At 36.6% G+C, this 17,576-nt stretch overlaps 1 protein-coding gene across 5 annotated transcripts in view; it reads left to right on the forward strand.

The window, feature by feature from the left end:
- The window catches only part of INPP4B (inositol polyphosphate-4-phosphatase type II B), a 312,873-nt gene that overhangs the window by 216,356 nt on the left and 78,941 nt on the right, over window positions 1–17,576 (forward strand). For all 5 annotated transcript variants that reach the window (XM_027698885.1, XM_027698882.1, XM_027698884.1 and 2 more), the window contains 2 exons: window positions 5,137–5,241; window positions 10,677–10,785. In XM_027698885.1, the coding sequence (XP_027554686.1) occupies window positions 5,137–5,241; window positions 10,677–10,785 (214 nt within the window). The remainder of the gene's footprint in view (window positions 1–5,136; window positions 5,242–10,676; window positions 10,786–17,576) is intronic.

Genomic DNA, 17,576 nt, shown 5'->3' on the forward strand with positions numbered 1-17,576 from the left:
TTGCTTTTATTATAATGAATCTGTTGCATTTAGTAGGTGAGACACACATCTTTCTCTTTTGAAACAGGCATTAAAACTGTGCTTTTATCCTTTAGCCATCATCTTTTAATGCAGGACTGAGCATGGTATTTCTCATTCCAGATTGCTCTGGGATACTATTCTTGGTCACAAGAACAAGAGAAATCTTGTTTTAGTGTATGAAAAAAATCCAGTCTCTAACTGGAATTAAGCATTTTGGAAGCAGTTGATCACCTGCTTAAATGTTTGTGGAGGAGAAAAACTCATCTCTTGCACTAACTGATGTGTAATACTTTGCATTTTTTTTGCAAATGTTTAATTTCTCGTGTTTATGATTGTTTACCATTATCAGAATGTTCCAATTCTGATTTTGGCAGACTACTGTCTGATCCAGTATGACACTTCCTATGTTTGTTTTAACTAATATATATGTATATGTTTTCAACGGTTTGCTAATTACATTTTGAAAGCACTCCATAAAGTATCATAAGCAAGCCAATAAATACATATTATGAAGGAATCAATGTGATAATTATAACTTGTGGGAAAATACTGAAATGATCTTTTGAGATTAAAAAAAAAATAAACAATGTCATCTATTAAACAGAAATCCTACAAGACCTGCATTGTGCCAAGTGACTTTATAAAGCGTTGGTAATGTTAAATGACCCGTCTTAACTGGGTCTTGAGAGAACTGCAGTGGGCCTGGGAATCTGGGATTATTGAGGAGGACAGGACTAGAACATGTAAAAAAGAGTAGGGGCATTTATCTGAAAACAAAACAAAACGATAAATCAAAACAACCTAATAATTGTAGTGAAAATGAGAAATAATCAGGAGGTGTTATTTTGGGGGCCAACACTAAATCTCATTTCTTTGACAACCCTTTTTCTCCCCCTTACAAATAATTAATAATGTCTAAAATACCTGTTTATATTTGGAAACCCCTGATTTGCATCTTGTGTGAAAAGTCACATGAACATTTCAGAACTTAATTTACTGTAATAAGTGGGACATGAACACATTCTAAATCCAACTAATAGCCCAGTTCTTCTAATGAAAACAATATTTACTTTAACCCTGAACTATAGTGTGTTTTTTCTTATCAAATCACAATTAAATTAAATGATAAATCCTCTGGGTAGTGATTGCATTTTTAAAATTGTTCTATAGAGGTTAATTATAAAGTGTGTGTGTGGCGGGTAGAATTTATTCTGAATACTTATGTAGAACTAGCCTGGAACCTCAAATCTACATTTTGATCCTATAGGCAATGTAGCATTTGGCTGCCCAAAAGTAAAACAAAATCTAAAACAGGTTTTTTCATGTGTTTCTGCTGTCCATTATTTGCCTTTAACCAGATTTTTTTTCTGCCTAGATCCTTTGCAACGAGTAATTGCAATTCTCTGTGTAACAAAGATTAATTTTCCTACATAAAGTTTTAAGAATTTTGTCCCTACTGCCTTTTTTTTTTTCCAAAGGAACAGGGTGGATGTGGATAAAATTCATTGCTGTTCCAAGATGACTTGGTTTCTCTTCCACTCCCATTCGTGACAGTTCTTCTCTATAAAGAGTACACATTATAACTTTGAAAAACAAGGTTATAGTCTTTGATAAGAAAAGCAAGCCAGACATGTATTTGACTTAATACTGCAGTTGCACAAATAGTTATGTTGAGAAAACATAGTAGAGACTGGAAATTGAAGTACTCACTAAGTAGAAATTGCTAAGATTAGGAATGTGAGCACAACTTTAATTTAGATTTTTCAGGTCACATATTTCAACACATGCCAAAAAAGATTTTGCTTTTCAGTTCAACCTGTGCAGGCATCTTACTTTGTCTTAGGCAGCATGCTGCCTGAGTTTGGGTTGAAATGTTTAGAAGGGGAAATATCGTCTGCAAACAAAATTTTTCCAAAATATTCCCACCTTGCTCCTATACAGTCACATGTTGGGTTTTCTGAATAATACCTACTTCACACTCAACTGAGCTGTTTGTGGAATTTAGTGGAGAAGGCTGTTGTCAGTAGACCACTTAATTTCTTCTTGAAACTGAGAGATTGCTGTGAAAGTCTCAGGAGACCGCATTAGTGTGAGACGGCAGTTTTGGTTTAGCAATGTATTTATTGAAAATGGAGGTTTAAGGAACTGAAGACTATTTCAAATTTGAGTTATTTTGGCAAACACTTTTATCCTCGAAAATGGGTGAGAACTTTAGAGAATACAAAGTATTTTTTTTCCAAGGAAACATACCAGGAATCTGTAAGAATTAAGTAACATTTTCCGTTTCAGTTATCTAACTGAAAAAATCTATTATTCATCCAGCCCTAAAAGGAGAAAAAAAGACAATTAAGGTTAAGGCAATTGAATACTGTTCTTGAGAATTGGACATTATCCCTACCTCTGTCACAAAGTTCCTATCTGGCACTAGGCAAGTCAGACTTGAGAAGTGGTTAGTGTGTGTTGTTCTTTTTTGGAAGCCTGGCAATAGACACAAGCTGTTTTGTAGAAGTACTCGGTACTTAGGGATGTAATTCAGCTCACTGGGGGCTGTGCTTCCAAAACAGAATGTGATATTGCATTATAACTTGTGCTCTACAGAATGAAATACTCTGTATCTCGTGTTGATTCATTGTTTCTTAAATGCTTATTCTTTGACATTAGGATGAGCAAAACTATAACCCTTTATCTCAGCCAGTTAAAATTATTCTATAAATATTTGTAAAGCCCTTAGAGACTGCTGTTACACATATAGTAGACAGGTTTGAGGAAACTAATCCTGCCTTTATGTGAGGCTTTAGCAATATGTTCTAATTCAGATACTAAAGTAAAAGTTGGAAACAAAATATTGAATCACTGCTTCTAAAGTGAGGAGCAAAGACACTAAACATTCAATGAACTGGGAAAAGCTGGTATGTGATATGTTATTGAAGGCCATTTCACAGTTCCTCTTCAGATGGATGTCAGATGAAGGTTGTTTCTGTATTCTGATATTTCCTAACTTTGAAGAGTTTAATCTTGCAGCAATAATAACAAGAACTGTTTTAATACAGGGACTGTAGTTATTTTAGTATTTAAATAAAACTTTTTTTAGTACTTAAATGCAACTTAGCAAGTTACTTAAAAACAGACAAATTATACTGAAAGTTAGTGTGCTGGTTTAAAGGTAAACCAGCGGGGGAAATGAACCCAACTCAAAAGAGATTATAAGTCAGTATAAAAATTTAATAAAAATAATACGATAAATACAATTACACAGACAAACAATTGGCTTTAACCCACAAAACCCAGATGTATAACCCAGCACCCTGGGGTGTGAACAGAGTGGTATTCGTTGGGCCCCCCTCCCCATGCTGAGCCCCACGTGGTCCCCTTGAGTCCAAAAGTAAAAGGAGAGGGAAAACCTGTTGGTGAGAGTGTTGGTTGCAGTCTGGTTGAGGGTGGTGACTGTAGTCCAGGTGGGAGTGCTGTTGCAGTGCTAAGCAAATGTAATAATTGATGGCAGGTGAGTGGTTCTTGTACCATAGGTTTCTGGCACTGGATGGAAAGGATTCCTTGCTTTACAGGTCTTCCCTGAAAAGAGGAGTAACAAGACTCAGCGATGCTGCATGTGTTCTGCTACTGCTCAGGACAGAAGTGTACTCCTGAGAGCAGGCTCTCCTCCTATTCTCCCTCCTACTCTTCTTTTACCTGTCCATTTAAATCTGCTGTCACCATATTCTCCTCTTAGTCAGCCAGTGTTTCCTTGTCTCAGGTCTCAGTTATCATTCCTTAAGCTTTCATCTTGGTCTCAGCTGAATTCTCACAAATAATCTGCGCCCTTTCTGTTTTCTAATTACTTACAGTCTCCTTGCCTGCACTACTCTCATTTCTTTCCTGATAGTTTCAGCTCCCTTCCCTACCCCCCTAATTGTCTTCCTGTACTTTCCAGATGCAGGTTTCCCACTACATCATCAACAAGCTCCTGGTTTCACTCTGCATCCCCTGCTTTCCTGTCTGATCTGAAGCTTTGACTCCTGTCAATTGCTTTTCTTCCTACCTTTGCTCTTCCTCTGTGTTAAATTATTAATTTAAGTTACTAAGGTTAGGGAACAGCCTAAGCATACTTGATTGGTCTGGAGCATCATTGGTGCCCTCTGGCAGTGTGATTTGCATGGGGAGGCTCAATGTTTAGTCCTCTTGGAATCTATGGCAGTTTCAACAGATAAACCCTAGCAAGTCTTTATTGAGCAAGTCCAAAAGAAGAATTTGAAGAATTTCAAATATTTCTTTTACCTTTTTGTTTCTGTGTTTCAAGAAACTGTTGAACCTTGACAGAAATGATTTAAAAAGTCTGACTGCATCAGAGGAATTTTAGTTCTAATGATTAATAGTTGACAAAATGATAGGATGCTGAAGAAATGGTCTGTGTAAATGTTGCGCTGCCTGAGTGAAAAGACAAGACCACCTCTCTTTCTTAATCTACACTCTTTTATTTTATATATATTCTGTATCAAGTATCTCCAAGTGAATTTTATTTTCATACTGTCAGACTTTTAATTGTATTCCTTTATACCACCATAGAGTTACTCATAGTCTCATCCTTTTGAAATATGCAGCCAGATTTTTTTTTTTCTTATGATTCTGGCTTTTTAGAAAGAAAACTAATTTACAGCTTTCCTTAAGATAGTTCGTGTTTCTTTATTTGAGCTTTCTAGGAAGAGTGCATAGCCTAGTCAATATAATACTTCTGTTTGAAGAAAAAAATGTTACTTGGCAAAGATGTGATGCCATTATAGCTCAGCACCCTTGTGTTTTCGGCACAGAATAAACATAATGCACATTAACTGCGACATTGTTCCAGCAGACTGCAGACTGATTTCAGACAGCAGGAAAAAATATCTGTCACCTAGAATAAAAAATTAGATTGTTCTGTGAATTAAAAGCTGGTTTGCTGCTTCCAGTATGGATACATGCTGAGACTCAGTTAGTGAACCATTCATCTCCTAATATACAATTACACATTAAAAGGAAATTAAAGAAGACTCTTCACATACAAGTATTGTCCTCGCATTAAAAAGAAGACAAAACATCTGTGTGTTTAAGATAATGATTCTTTAAACTTTTGGTTTTTTTCAGGTTCTTCCTTCAAATCAAGCTGTAGCAAAGGAGAAAAAACACTAGAATTCATCCCAATAAATCTTCATCTGCAAAGAATGCATGTGCATAGTCCTCGATTGAAAGGTAAAGTATATTCTGCACAGAAATTCTCCAAGTATGACAAAGTGTGCTTTGAAATACAGTTAAATTTGCGACTGAGAGGTGTGGCTTCCATTTTAGCCCTTTTCAGGATGTAAATATCTTTATATATCCAGTTTCAATGGTGAGCATTAGATGGACATGCTTTCAGGTGAAACTTAAAACCACAGTAGAACTGAAAGGTGTGCTGTCTAGAGAGTTGAATCTCAGCCATTTTGAATTTTTCCCTTAATGGTAGAATACTGGCAACAGTCTTGTTAAACTCTGTAAGTGGGGCATAAAGATGCTATAGATGAAAGGCTTGGAAAGTAATAGTATTAAATTAATTTTTTTGAGATAAATTTGTGTGCAATTTGGATTTACATGGATTTGGAAGAATGCTGAGGAGAAAAGAATATCACAAGAAATACAGTGACTTTTAAAGAAAATTCTGAGATTCATTTCATGTTGCATGCATTTTACCAGTCAGTGAAGATTGGTACAGTATTAGCTTGTTTGTAAGATTCTTGGAGTATGGCTTGATACAGAAGTTTTCTTGTATAACTAGATTATTGCTTGTGGTTTGTGTTTGTTTGGTGACTGTTTTTTAAATAAAATCAAAATCAAACCTCCAAATTCATTATTTAAAAGTCTCTACTCCTGTACAGTTTTTCCACTTTGTCTAATGGGCTCTATAAAGCTAGGTTTCTTTTTTTTTTTTGGTTTGGTTGGTTTGTTTTGTTGTGGGTTTGGTTTTTTTTAGTTTAGTTGTTTCGGTTTGGGGTTTTTTTTGTGTGTGTGCATCTATGTGGAACCTGTTGGGTTTCCTGAAGGGTTTAATTTCATTCTCTTATGCCTGTGCATCTGCTTCTAAAACCAAAGCTTTCAGTTTTGACTGCTGTTTGCAAAATTTCTGGAGCAACTGAGTATGTACTCAGTTGAGGTCCACAGCTGAGGACCACAATAGGTAAATCATAAGGTAGGTAGATAAATCATAAGGTCAAGGAAGTGACCAGCATGCCCATCTTCCCCATTCTGCTACGAATTCCAAAGCCTGCACCAAGACATACTGGTGCTGAGATTGACCAGAAACCTTGAGACTGAGCTGAAATTTAGGAATCAGGTCCTAAGTTAAAGCTGTGCAAGGAATTTCTCTGCCTCATCTTCTGAAGCCACAAGTTTTGGATACTGACTGCAGATCTTGCAAAACTAAGGAGTGGTTAACAAACTTCTTTTAAGTTCTTTTCTAAAAATAAATTCTGGGGATGTTGTGCTCATTTTGTTCCCATGACACTTCAAGGAAATAAGTAAATTCAGAATGTGTGTTCACTGAAATGTATTGGTAACCTATGCATGGTTAAAAGTATTCTGTTGTAGCAGTGCAGAACTAATACTGTCATGATTCATCCTGACACACTGCACAATGTTCAGTAAGATTCACATCCTACTCGGGCATCAGCTTAATTTTTCATTGTGATCCATAATGTCAGTGTGATGTAAAAGCCAGTCTTAACTCTCTTGTTTTAAGATGGCTTTTTTTCCCCCCTCTCCAGTTTGCCACCAGAGACAGTGATAGAGCACAGTACAACACTTTTCCTTCTAGACATTTCTGGGATGTAGTCACCAGCCTAGGTGATGTGAGTTGCATTAAGGACAGTATTACTTCTAAACTTAATATATCCCATTTCTTATACAGTGCTACCCTGCGCCACAAAAGCATTTGCTCAGTGAAGACATCCCTACTAATGTTGCTGACAATACTGCAAACTTCTAATACCTCCTGGAAAGGGGAATAATTTTCTGTGATGTCATCTGTGATTCTTTTTAATAGATAATTTCATTGCTGCTGCTTGCATATAATTTTTAGCAGCATCCTTTACAGATAAAAGATTATACTGATACATACATGTGGCCAAATCATAACACAGTGAATAATTTGTTGATAAATTGAGATCTATTAAATTTTCTGTCACTGTACAAACACAGAAATTACACTCTGTAAGGTTTTTGCCCTATTAATACACTCTGCATTTAAGCAGATTTTAAAATAGTAGGTACAAACAGTGATTATACTGTGTGAGGCTGGTGTTCATCCACTTCCAAGTTGGAACATAGGGACTTCCAGTTATCTGTTAGATACTCTATTGGTTCAATATTTTGTTATTTCTTTTACTAAACAGCAGTGCCTCCAAACATTTTAACAACATGGGCATTTATAGTGACATAATGTGACAGCACAGATTTTAATTTAATTTAAGTTAATGTTTTGAAGTTAATTAGTTAACTCAAAAGCATTTTTAGGTTTGTAATGGTGACCAGAACCTTAATACTATGTCTTTTCAAGAAAACCTCTCTGAGACCAGGACACTGTATGGTTATTTGCTAAATAAAAAAAATGTGGAAAGAAATATGACATTCACCCATAACTTTTACAGTACTTGAGTTTTGTTTTTTATGAATTTTCTCCTTTCTCCTCCAAAACCACTTTGCTTGGGGCACATGGTTAATCCATAATCTAAAAGGGCACAGAAAGAGATAAGTTAGAATTGTCTTCTAAATTTGGAACTTTGTTTAAATTATGAAACTCTCTCTTTGTTGTTTAACTAATGTTCACTGTGTCTTGTGTTAGATATGTACAGTTTGAAGAGTTTTTAGCAATTGCCCATCAGTCTGGAGTAGGCAGCACTTTGACATCAAGTTGGTCTTTCTCATCTCATGCTTTGCTTGACATATATCAAATGGTACCTGGAATATAACCAGGAGACTGACAGGGGAAGGGGGAGAATAAAAAAAGAAAGCATGTAAACATTCACAGAGGTGGCCATTCTACAAGCTGATGAGCCATAAAGCTCTCATGAACTCTTACATTGTCAGATGTCGTAATTTTGGCAATGCAGAATAGGTTTTAATCCCATCTATCATGTATATGCACATTGATACTTGATATTTTTTTGTTTGACACGTTTAATAACAGATTGACTTTTAATGAACTTTGATTTGGGTCGTTATTGGGTACTGACATGGAATAGAAAGTACCTGTCTGTTTAAACTTCCAGTAGGAACAACTTTGAGAAAAATACTATTTCCTTATGGGATAACTGTATCCCTATCCATTTGATAAACACCACATTTTGCACTGTTCATCATACTACGGGAGTTAAATTTATACATTGGCATAGCTTTGCTTTTGTCCCTGTTTATACATTGTATGCTTGTTTAAAATAAATTTGGTGAAGTGAAATGATTTTTATTTTGCATCTTGCCAGTGTGAGACACTGACTGCCTCCTGTGAAGGCAAGCAGGTTTGCTTCAAATTCGAAGATTGGGCTGTTCCTGACAATATGATACCACTCATATGGCTCTCTGCTGCATTTTAAGCTCTATCTTCAGTGCAGAGACGTGTCAGCAGTGGTTGCTCTTGCAGTGGGTGACGGCTCTGAGTTACTGGAGCACTTCTGTACCAGTGCACTGGTGCTGACACTGCATGTCCTTCAGAAGGAGCTCCACTGATGTGTAAGTGGAGCACATCACAAGGCGTTCCTCCCAAGCCTTGCAGCACTCTCCAGTGTACTGTGCTCTTGAAAGTGGCAGAGAGATTGCCCTGTGCCCATCACCAGAGCTGGAGACATTTTCTCCTCCTTTGCCATCCTCACTCTCCTGTGTTCACTTACATGAGGTGGGTGCTCAGCTGTGCTGGCTGTGTTTGTGTCTCAAACAGCTGCTCTTAGACCATGCTGAGAAGTGGCCACAGGATGAATGAAGGGGAGGTAAATCCCCCCTCCAAAGTAACTATCAGCAGGGTCACTGTTTATTTTTAAAACAGAGCCAGAAGCAGGCTTTAGTCTTTTAAATGTTTTCCTGTAATTTAATCAGTTGCTTGTAAACATATTCAGAACCCATTATTCGGTTAACCTGATGAGTTCATCTCTTATTTTGGTTTCAAGCAACTATTGTTTTAAGCAAGAGAATACTTATTGTCAAGTACTGATGGAGCTCTAATAGCCCAAGATTATGTATTATGGATAAATCTCTATTAAGACCTGAAAGAATGGGCTATTTAAGAATCTTGAAGCTCACCTTAGGCTAATGAAATTATGTCACTTCTCCTTTTAAGTGGAAATTGAAGAGTTACCAATTCATTAGAGTTCAAATCAATTTGAGCAAATATGTTCTGAGAGTCAGCTCTGGAAGTAAAGCATAGTTCATTAACTGAATCATTTGTACAGTGTTCTTGCTTCTAGGGATATTTATCATCAGAATGCAAGAAAAGTTCTATTTTAGGAGAGGACTAAATTTTAATTTACATGGCAAGCTTCCTTGATGAATAAAGCAGTTAATAAAAAACATCCTTTAATAGTTCCTTTAGAAATACATTTTAAGAATGAGGCATTCCAAACTGCATTTTTATAACTGCAGTAAGCTTGGGTACAAAACAGGTACTGCTTAGTGCAAACGTAAATTTAAACTTTGAAGAAATAATTATTGTGGTTTGGGATGTAATTAAATCTTCATCTCTGCACTGACAATCAATCACAGGCTCCTTTTAAAAAGATGTTTCATCTCTAGTTCTGTAAGCATATATCCACACACAAAGTTCGTCCTGTATGTCGTAAGAGATCAGGTATATACAGAGAGCAGCAACACTGTTGTCTCAGCAAGAATTTCAGTAGTATGATTTTATTTCCTATTCTCGTAGCTTTTCAGCTGAAAACAACTGACTTTGTGTTCATAAATACTTATATAAAGTAAGTTGTTGTCATAAAGCAGGGCTTTTCAATTTAGCATTAAACGGCATTATATCTGGAAGTCCATTAGCATTATATCCAAACAAATCCAAACTAGAAAAGAGGTAGAGATTTTTACTAGTCTGATTGACTTCTCTGGGAATGCAGTGAATTCATTGTCACTTGATGTCTTTAAATCAAGATTAGATGCCTTAAAAACGAGATGCCTTCACTCAACCAGGAGACATAAGCTTGATGCATAAGCTTGATGCAGGAATCATTAGCTGTAAATCTGTAGTTTCTATTATTCAGAGAGTCAGACTATTCCCTTTTAATGATCTCTTTTGATTCTAAAATGCTTGAATCTGTGCATCTCAACATGACTACAAGTTAAATAATGAAAGGGGTAATAAAGTGAAATACACAAAGGGCCAATTTACTTGGCAGCTTTGTAAACTGCAGAGCTAGAATATTGTTCTACACTGCAGCATATAATTTAGATGTAGCCATAAATCAGGTGAACTTTCTAGGGTGTGCAGGTGGCTACATGGAAAGACTGATTAGTTCTTGGGCCTCCTTGAGACATGGATTATCAATTATTTCTTGGAAATAATGTAGGCTTGCTGTCCTCATGTTTTGTAGAGTAGATGTCACAGTGTTGCCATGCCTTGGGGACAGGCGTATTCAAATCTCTGTGTTTGTCTGCTCCCATTCCAGATGCTTTGTATGATGTCATCACCGTGGGAGCCCCGGCAGCGCATTTCCAAGGATTTAAGAATGGTGGTCTCCGGAAACTACTGAGTAAATTTGAGGCAGAAAGAAGAAAGTAAGTGTTCTTTCAAGTAGCTAGGAAAATATCATTAAAGTTGCATTAAAATGTTACGAGCTCACTGAATAACAAAACAATTTACCCTCCTGAATACATGGAAGCTTAAAATCTAGTGGAATTGGACATTGCATTCATCCAATATTTCTTTTATCTTTCCTGCTTTGTTAGACTACAAAATTGAAGCACAGCCTGCTTTTAGAGTTAAGACTTTTTTTGAATAAAGGAAATTACCTTAAGCTGCATCACGGGAGGTTCAGGTTGGACATCAGGAAGAATTTCTTTATGGAAAGGGTTATCATGCATTGGAACGGGCTTCCAAGGGAAGTGGTGGAGTCAACATCCCTATAAGTGTTTACCAAACAACAGCACTTGGTGATGTGGTGGTGTTCAGGCAAAGGTTGGACTCGATGAACTTGGAGGTCTTTTCCAATCTTAATGATTCTATGATTCAAAATTTCGAGTTTTTTCTTCACATATTTCAGAAAGCTTGAGGTATATCAGTGCTTGAAAACACGCTGTTCAAAATGAGGTATGTCTTTGGCAATTCTTGTGCTAAGAGGAACATAGCTGTAGACAATTTTTCAATACAGAAACAGTAGCTTAAAGTAGTATCTTTACTTCTGACAGCCCTGGGCATGTGTTAAGGAAAAATATTTTTAGTGCAGCTGTGAAATAAGTAAGAAACTTTTCTTATTCTTCAGAAAACCAAAATAAAACTAAGCAAAAATAAAGTTTTCATTTCATTGTGGTACTCAAATGCTTTGTTAACTGCTGAACATGTACAAAAGTGTTAGGTGCATATTTTGCTAACTAAGAATTGGATGTGTTTGTGTTTGTTGCTATGGCTGTTAAGATTTTCAAGCAGCCACAGCTGTCACTGGCAGCACCCATAGTTGTGACTGCTCAGTTCTTCAACTAACAGTGCCAACCCCATGCAATCAGTGTCACAGCATTTGAAAGAGAATGCAGGAAGGACTCTGATTTAAATCATCATGGTGCTCCATAGAAAATGAATTCTATTGTATTCAATGCTCAAAAAGTTTCATAGGTACAATATCATAAAGAACTAAAAGGGAAATTATAAAAATCTAATGTTGACTTCTAGGTTGAATAGCAGTTGGCATCAATACTAAAACCAAACAAAACCAGCAGATATATTTGCTTTAAAGCTGTATTATTGGGTTGTTTTGGAGGGTTTTCCACTATATAACATAAAACCCCTGTTAAATCTTCTAAAATTTCCCTGACCACGTCTGATGTCAAACCTTGCCAATGAAACATGAATATCATTGATCACATAAGACACTTCAATGAACATTGTGTGTTAATATTCTGCTGTCAGCAGACTGGTATAGGCAGCCTTATCCCCATCACATGGAGGCCTATGAAGTACATGTTTTCCATTGAAGAAAATATCTAAAATAATTTCTAAATTATCTCCTTCTTTACTATCTTATTAATGTAGTTACAATGGTGTTTAGTGAGGTTTTATTATGTTAATTAAGAAGAAATTGGAGTCATAAGTGATATAAAGAACTTTGCAATTCCAGTCCTCACAGTGTTCGGCTTTCAGAAAATTAACTGTTTCTCACGTGCTCAGTTCTGCAGCATATCCATGTTGGCAGATATCCTCCCAGAAATGGAGGATAGCTGTGAGGTAAAATATTCTCTGTGATTGCTCGTCATTGGAGAAAAAAGGGAAAATGCCATATAGGGAAGAGAACTAGTCTGTCTTGAGTTCTTCCTGGGAGAACACATATTGCAGTATCTCACAGGATTGACTAGACAGTGCCCTTGTTTCTTAGTTGCCTATAACAGGGGAGAGGAGATGATGGGCGAGACTCCTTTCTTCAGCTCCTGTGCAGTGTCAGAAGGCAAGGATGGCAAAGGATACTTGGTGCAGCACAGCCTCTTCTCATTTTCATTCACTGTTACTTCACTGCATCCACCATGTAGACATCTAAGTTGAAAAAGGATTGTGTTTGGGAGCACTGGGTAAAGATTTGTGTACATTTTATCAAGGCATTTCATACCTATTTCAAGTGCTTACACATCACCTTACATTTGCCATGCTGCTTAGATTTTGCTGCATCCATCAGAAACACCTGTATTTTGGTGATTTTCAAGGGCAGGATACCGGACCTTTTCTCTGACAGTGCAGCTTTCTTTGCATTTCTGTGTTACCCTGGAAGAGCAGAAGTCTGTCTTCAGGATGGTATAATTAGGGTAGCTATGTTACTATCCTGTCAGACTCTTCCGAAAAAAAAAACCTGAGTCACTCTAACAAACTTAAGTTTGAGCACTGAAAATGCACTGAAAAAGGACTGCAACTTTCAGCTAATTGCTTGCCAGACCCAAGGAACCGGTCACTTAGTGTATGAATTCCCACAAAATAGAAAGGAGGAAGACTCCAAAATTCATCTTTCCTACTAACTTTGAGGACAGCTCAGAGAAAACTTCACAGGTTTGTGTTTTTTCCCCTTCAACTAGAACTTGTGTGAGTTGAAAAACAGGAGCAAGCAAGCTCTCAATGTGATCTCACTTATTTGAATGTTCAGGAGTGGTCTACATTAAATAAATACATAAAAGTACCATTCTCATTCTTACCACGGAGAAATTTGTTTCACTGTGGCAACAACAACATTATCTTGCATGTGCCTTTTTGTTTAGCTGCATGAGAGTGCTTTGGGGACACACAGCATTTCCAGGGGCAGCTTTTACAATTTAAACTTTTTGTTTTACAACTGGGGCAGCTTTTCTGGTTATTTGGTTGAAGGAAGACGTGACACCTTGAAATATCAGTCAGAATACAGAATGAACAGAAAAAAGTGCAGATTCAGCAGCCATTTCCTCTAGGCTAAGTGAGCTGAAAACCTAGAGGAAGATGTGAGAAGAGATTAGTTCTCAAGCTGATCCCGGTACTTTCAAGACATGACAAAATACCTTGCATGTCTTTGACCTTTAGTCTGGTTATTAGAGCAGTTTATTGAAATATTCAACAGTGTCGGCATATCACAGAATATTCCTTGCTCAAACCTAGACTTGTGGAATTACAGACAAGAGGAACTGTTATCTGGTAGCATTTGCAATTGCTGAATCAAAACAAGACTGAGACAACTTTTATAAAAGTTTATCAAACAGAATAATGTGGAAAATGTGCATCTGAAGATAGTTCTGGCATGTTTTCTTTTATGCAGAATACACATTTTTGTGCAGACAGAGAGGAAGGCATTGTATAAGAATATCTATAAAAAAGGCTATATTTTTGCAATTCTTCACTTATTTGTTACCATCAAGCAGGTGGTATTAAAAGAAAAAAAAAGAAGGCAGATTTCTAAAAATATGACCTGAAAGAAGAGCAAGAAAAGCTTTTCTTCCAGGTGAAAAATATAATACTCTATGGTATGTGATCTGAAGCCCGTTCCATTGCTTTATAACCCATTCACATTCTGGTTTTTATCTGTAAAAAATAGATAGATAAAAGGCTTTTCCACTAGAAACATCAGTCATGTCTATAAGGCATGACTAGTATATCTGTCCCTTCAGTAGCTAGTATTGAACTTCATAAGACCAGTAAGAACAACTGATGCTTTTTAAAAATTTTGTTTAGGTAAGATAGCACTTCAAATAATTAAAATGTGATGATTAAGGTATGGGAAATCATTGCAGAATATTAATTACATGTTTAGGATATACGTTTATTCAGAATATTTTTCTTTATGCTGTATTGGATTGTTCTTTTTATTTTTTCTTTTACTATTTCTAGCTGAAAGAGAAAGTCAGTCAAGTTGTTCAGATGCAGTCTTTCTTTTGGCCTGCTAGTAAAGATTATTTCTCCTTCCAGCACATGGAAGGGCTTGTCTTCTCAACAGTCTAGATGGCACAGCAAATTATTATTTTTAAAGCTCAGTTGTGCAGGAACATTTAAGGCAGACATTCTGTAAGTTATACCCATGAAATGCCTCACTGCTTGAAGTGTTCATAAATCACTTTCAAGATACACAAAGGGCTTTTTTTCTTATTTAAAATCTAATTCAACCATCTTTCTTTTAATCAAAACACATAGACTTATGATTGCAAGTTTTTTAATGCTCCAGTTCTAACCATCAAGAAAAACAGAAGTGTCCCACAAGCTGTATTAGGTGCTGTGATTCACTGTGGTTTTATACGTAATTTCTAGCAAGCTGTTTGAAAGTTATCCTGTTTTAAATTAGCACAAGCTTAAAAGTGGAACAATACTGTTGGGTTTTTTTTTTGAAGCTATAATAATTTAATTTGGTTTTGAACTATCTAAAAACATCCTTCCTGTTTGATGAGGCCTAGATTGTTCTTCAAGATATGAGGTGTGCTCCTTCACTAACATACCTGTTACCGGAGATTTTATTAATGCTGCAGTCTCCTGGGCTCCTATTACCCAAATTTCATAACCTTCAACCCATTTCCATTCTCTGAGGAACCTGAAGTAGTATTGTTTCATAGGAAATCCCAGAATGTTGCAATAATAATGATCTATGTTTGCACTAATTGTTCTAATCTCTACTGTCAAAGGAAAACCAAAAAACATGTAGCACTTTTCACAGAGGTGTTATTCTTTGCTCACTTTCCCCTTTTTTGGATGTATACATGTGTGTGAGAAAGACAGATCAGACTTCATGGAGATGAACACTTTTTCCCTGACCATAAAATCAGTGTATTAAGGTTGCGTGAAAGTTTAGATGAGAAACTGCTGAAGTTTGTGCTATTCATTGAGATATAAAATTCTCATCACAGTATTTTCCAGTTGCTGGGCACTCTGGACAGAATTGCCTGAAGCATTTCCTTAAGAGGGCATAAAAGAAAGGAGACTGGGGCTGTAAAAGAAGGGAAGGACTTGTGGGAGCTTTTCCTGCCAAGGCTAGGATCGTGAGTTTTGGAGAACAAGAAACTTCCATCTATATGGACTCCAGTAGGGGCAGGAGGAGACTGGATCCATGTCTTTGCCATTTTTTTCTTGTAACCTCTCTTCAGCAGGCTGCCAGGAGACGGCTCCACTGAAAGGCAGGCACCATTTAACTTCAGGCTTGTGGTGGGGCACGATAACTTTTTTCCTTCTGGTAAGAACCATGCTCACCTCCCCAGAATAAGATTCTCCCCTACATTAAAGGCTGCTTGCAGCTTTCCGCCAATGTAAAGATAGTCTAAAATTAATTTGAAGACCTGTGGAAAGCTTTCCCGAGGCATTCAGCCTTTCTGGAGTGAGTCTTCCTAGGAAGATTCAGTATGAGATTCACCTGTGCTGCTGTGGCATCTGTCCTGCTTAGGTCTCTCAAGGACTGGAGGCAATCTTGACCTTTCTTTTCACTGAAACTCATGTCCCATTACCAGCTGAAGGCATTGATATAGAGTTACTCCACGGATCGGTTAGGAATGAAGAGGACATAGAAGAACAGCAGAAAAAGGTCTATGTGTCCAGCCTTAGCCATTGCCTTGAGATAAGGATTCATAGAGATTTGAACATCATAGACAGAACTAATAATATGATTTCATTTTCCTCAGTATTCAAAATTAGCATTTCCAAATTTGCAAGGGAATCTTAAGGAAATAAAAAAAAAATTTAATTTAAACTTCTGGTTTCTCTCAGGCCTGTTTTCATAACCTCGACTCTGATCATATGGTTCAACTTTATTTACTGAGACAGTGAATCATTAAAATTTTTTTTATGTAGCAATTTATTTTTGATCATAACTTCCCAGTTTGGACAGACCCATTGAACTGGTATCTTCAGTAATATATATAAGCTCAGAGTTATCTGGGATTAGAGGTACTTGCTGTCTATGTTTTAACTGTATTGTTGATGTGAATGTCTGGGGTTTTGACTGTGAAAAATGTAAGGTCAAATGTTCATTGTTGAAAGATTTTAACCCAGTCCCAGATGGTGACAATTTAACTCAGTCACACAAATTACACCGTTACCAGCAGGAGTGGAGTAACTCCGAGTGTCATTAAAAATTAGACATTTAGCATATTGCAGTATCTATTCTCAGGCAAAAACTTTTTTAATCTAGGATTAAAATTGCAGATGTAGTCAATGTAATATTTATTCAAATTACATGACAATGTCCTGAAAGCAATTTTAAAACTGAAATGACCGCTGGCAGTGATGTGTTCATAGTCAGTGATGGTGCCGATATGTGGAAATGATCAAGTGTGATTTTATATGCTCAGTGAAAGCTTTGAAACTTAACCCAGAAGACATTATTTTAGAGTTTTTCAAAAGGTACATGTGCAATAATGTAATTTGCATATCAAAGGTAGGTTTTCATAATGCTGCTGAGTTCCTGCACTGGACCTACCCATGTGACCTTTACCCTAATGCAAAAGTTTCATCTAGTTTGTGCCTTAGGACACCTGTGAAAAGTTTTATGTGCCGATAAGTTCTATTGGCAGCTGCCTCTTCTAAGTAATAATTCTTATATACTATAGCTGTATGTGTCAGCAAGCTCTAAAAGTAGTTACAGATGAGGAAACTTCACTGAATTATAAGTAGTAATGTCTTTCCATGAACAGTAAGGCCTCCAAAAATCTCAAGCTAGTTTTAGATTCAACAATGTTGGGACACAACAATTAGAAACTGCAAATACTCCCAAACATGTTGTTTCTGACACACTTTCTTGGAGGGAAAGAGGAATTTGCCCTGAAATTGTGAAAGAAACTAAATATTTGAAGTTGTCTTATGGTTTCTGGGGTTTGGGAAATGTTAAAATTAGCCAAATAATGAAGTCTGATAATACACTTGATTCTGAAGAGAG

Source organism: Neopelma chrysocephalum, unplaced genomic scaffold, assembly GCF_003984885.1.
Source record: "Neopelma chrysocephalum unplaced genomic scaffold, ASM398488v2 Primary Assembly neopelma1_133, whole genome shotgun sequence".
Taxonomy (NCBI): domain Eukaryota; kingdom Metazoa; phylum Chordata; class Aves; order Passeriformes; family Pipridae; genus Neopelma; species Neopelma chrysocephalum.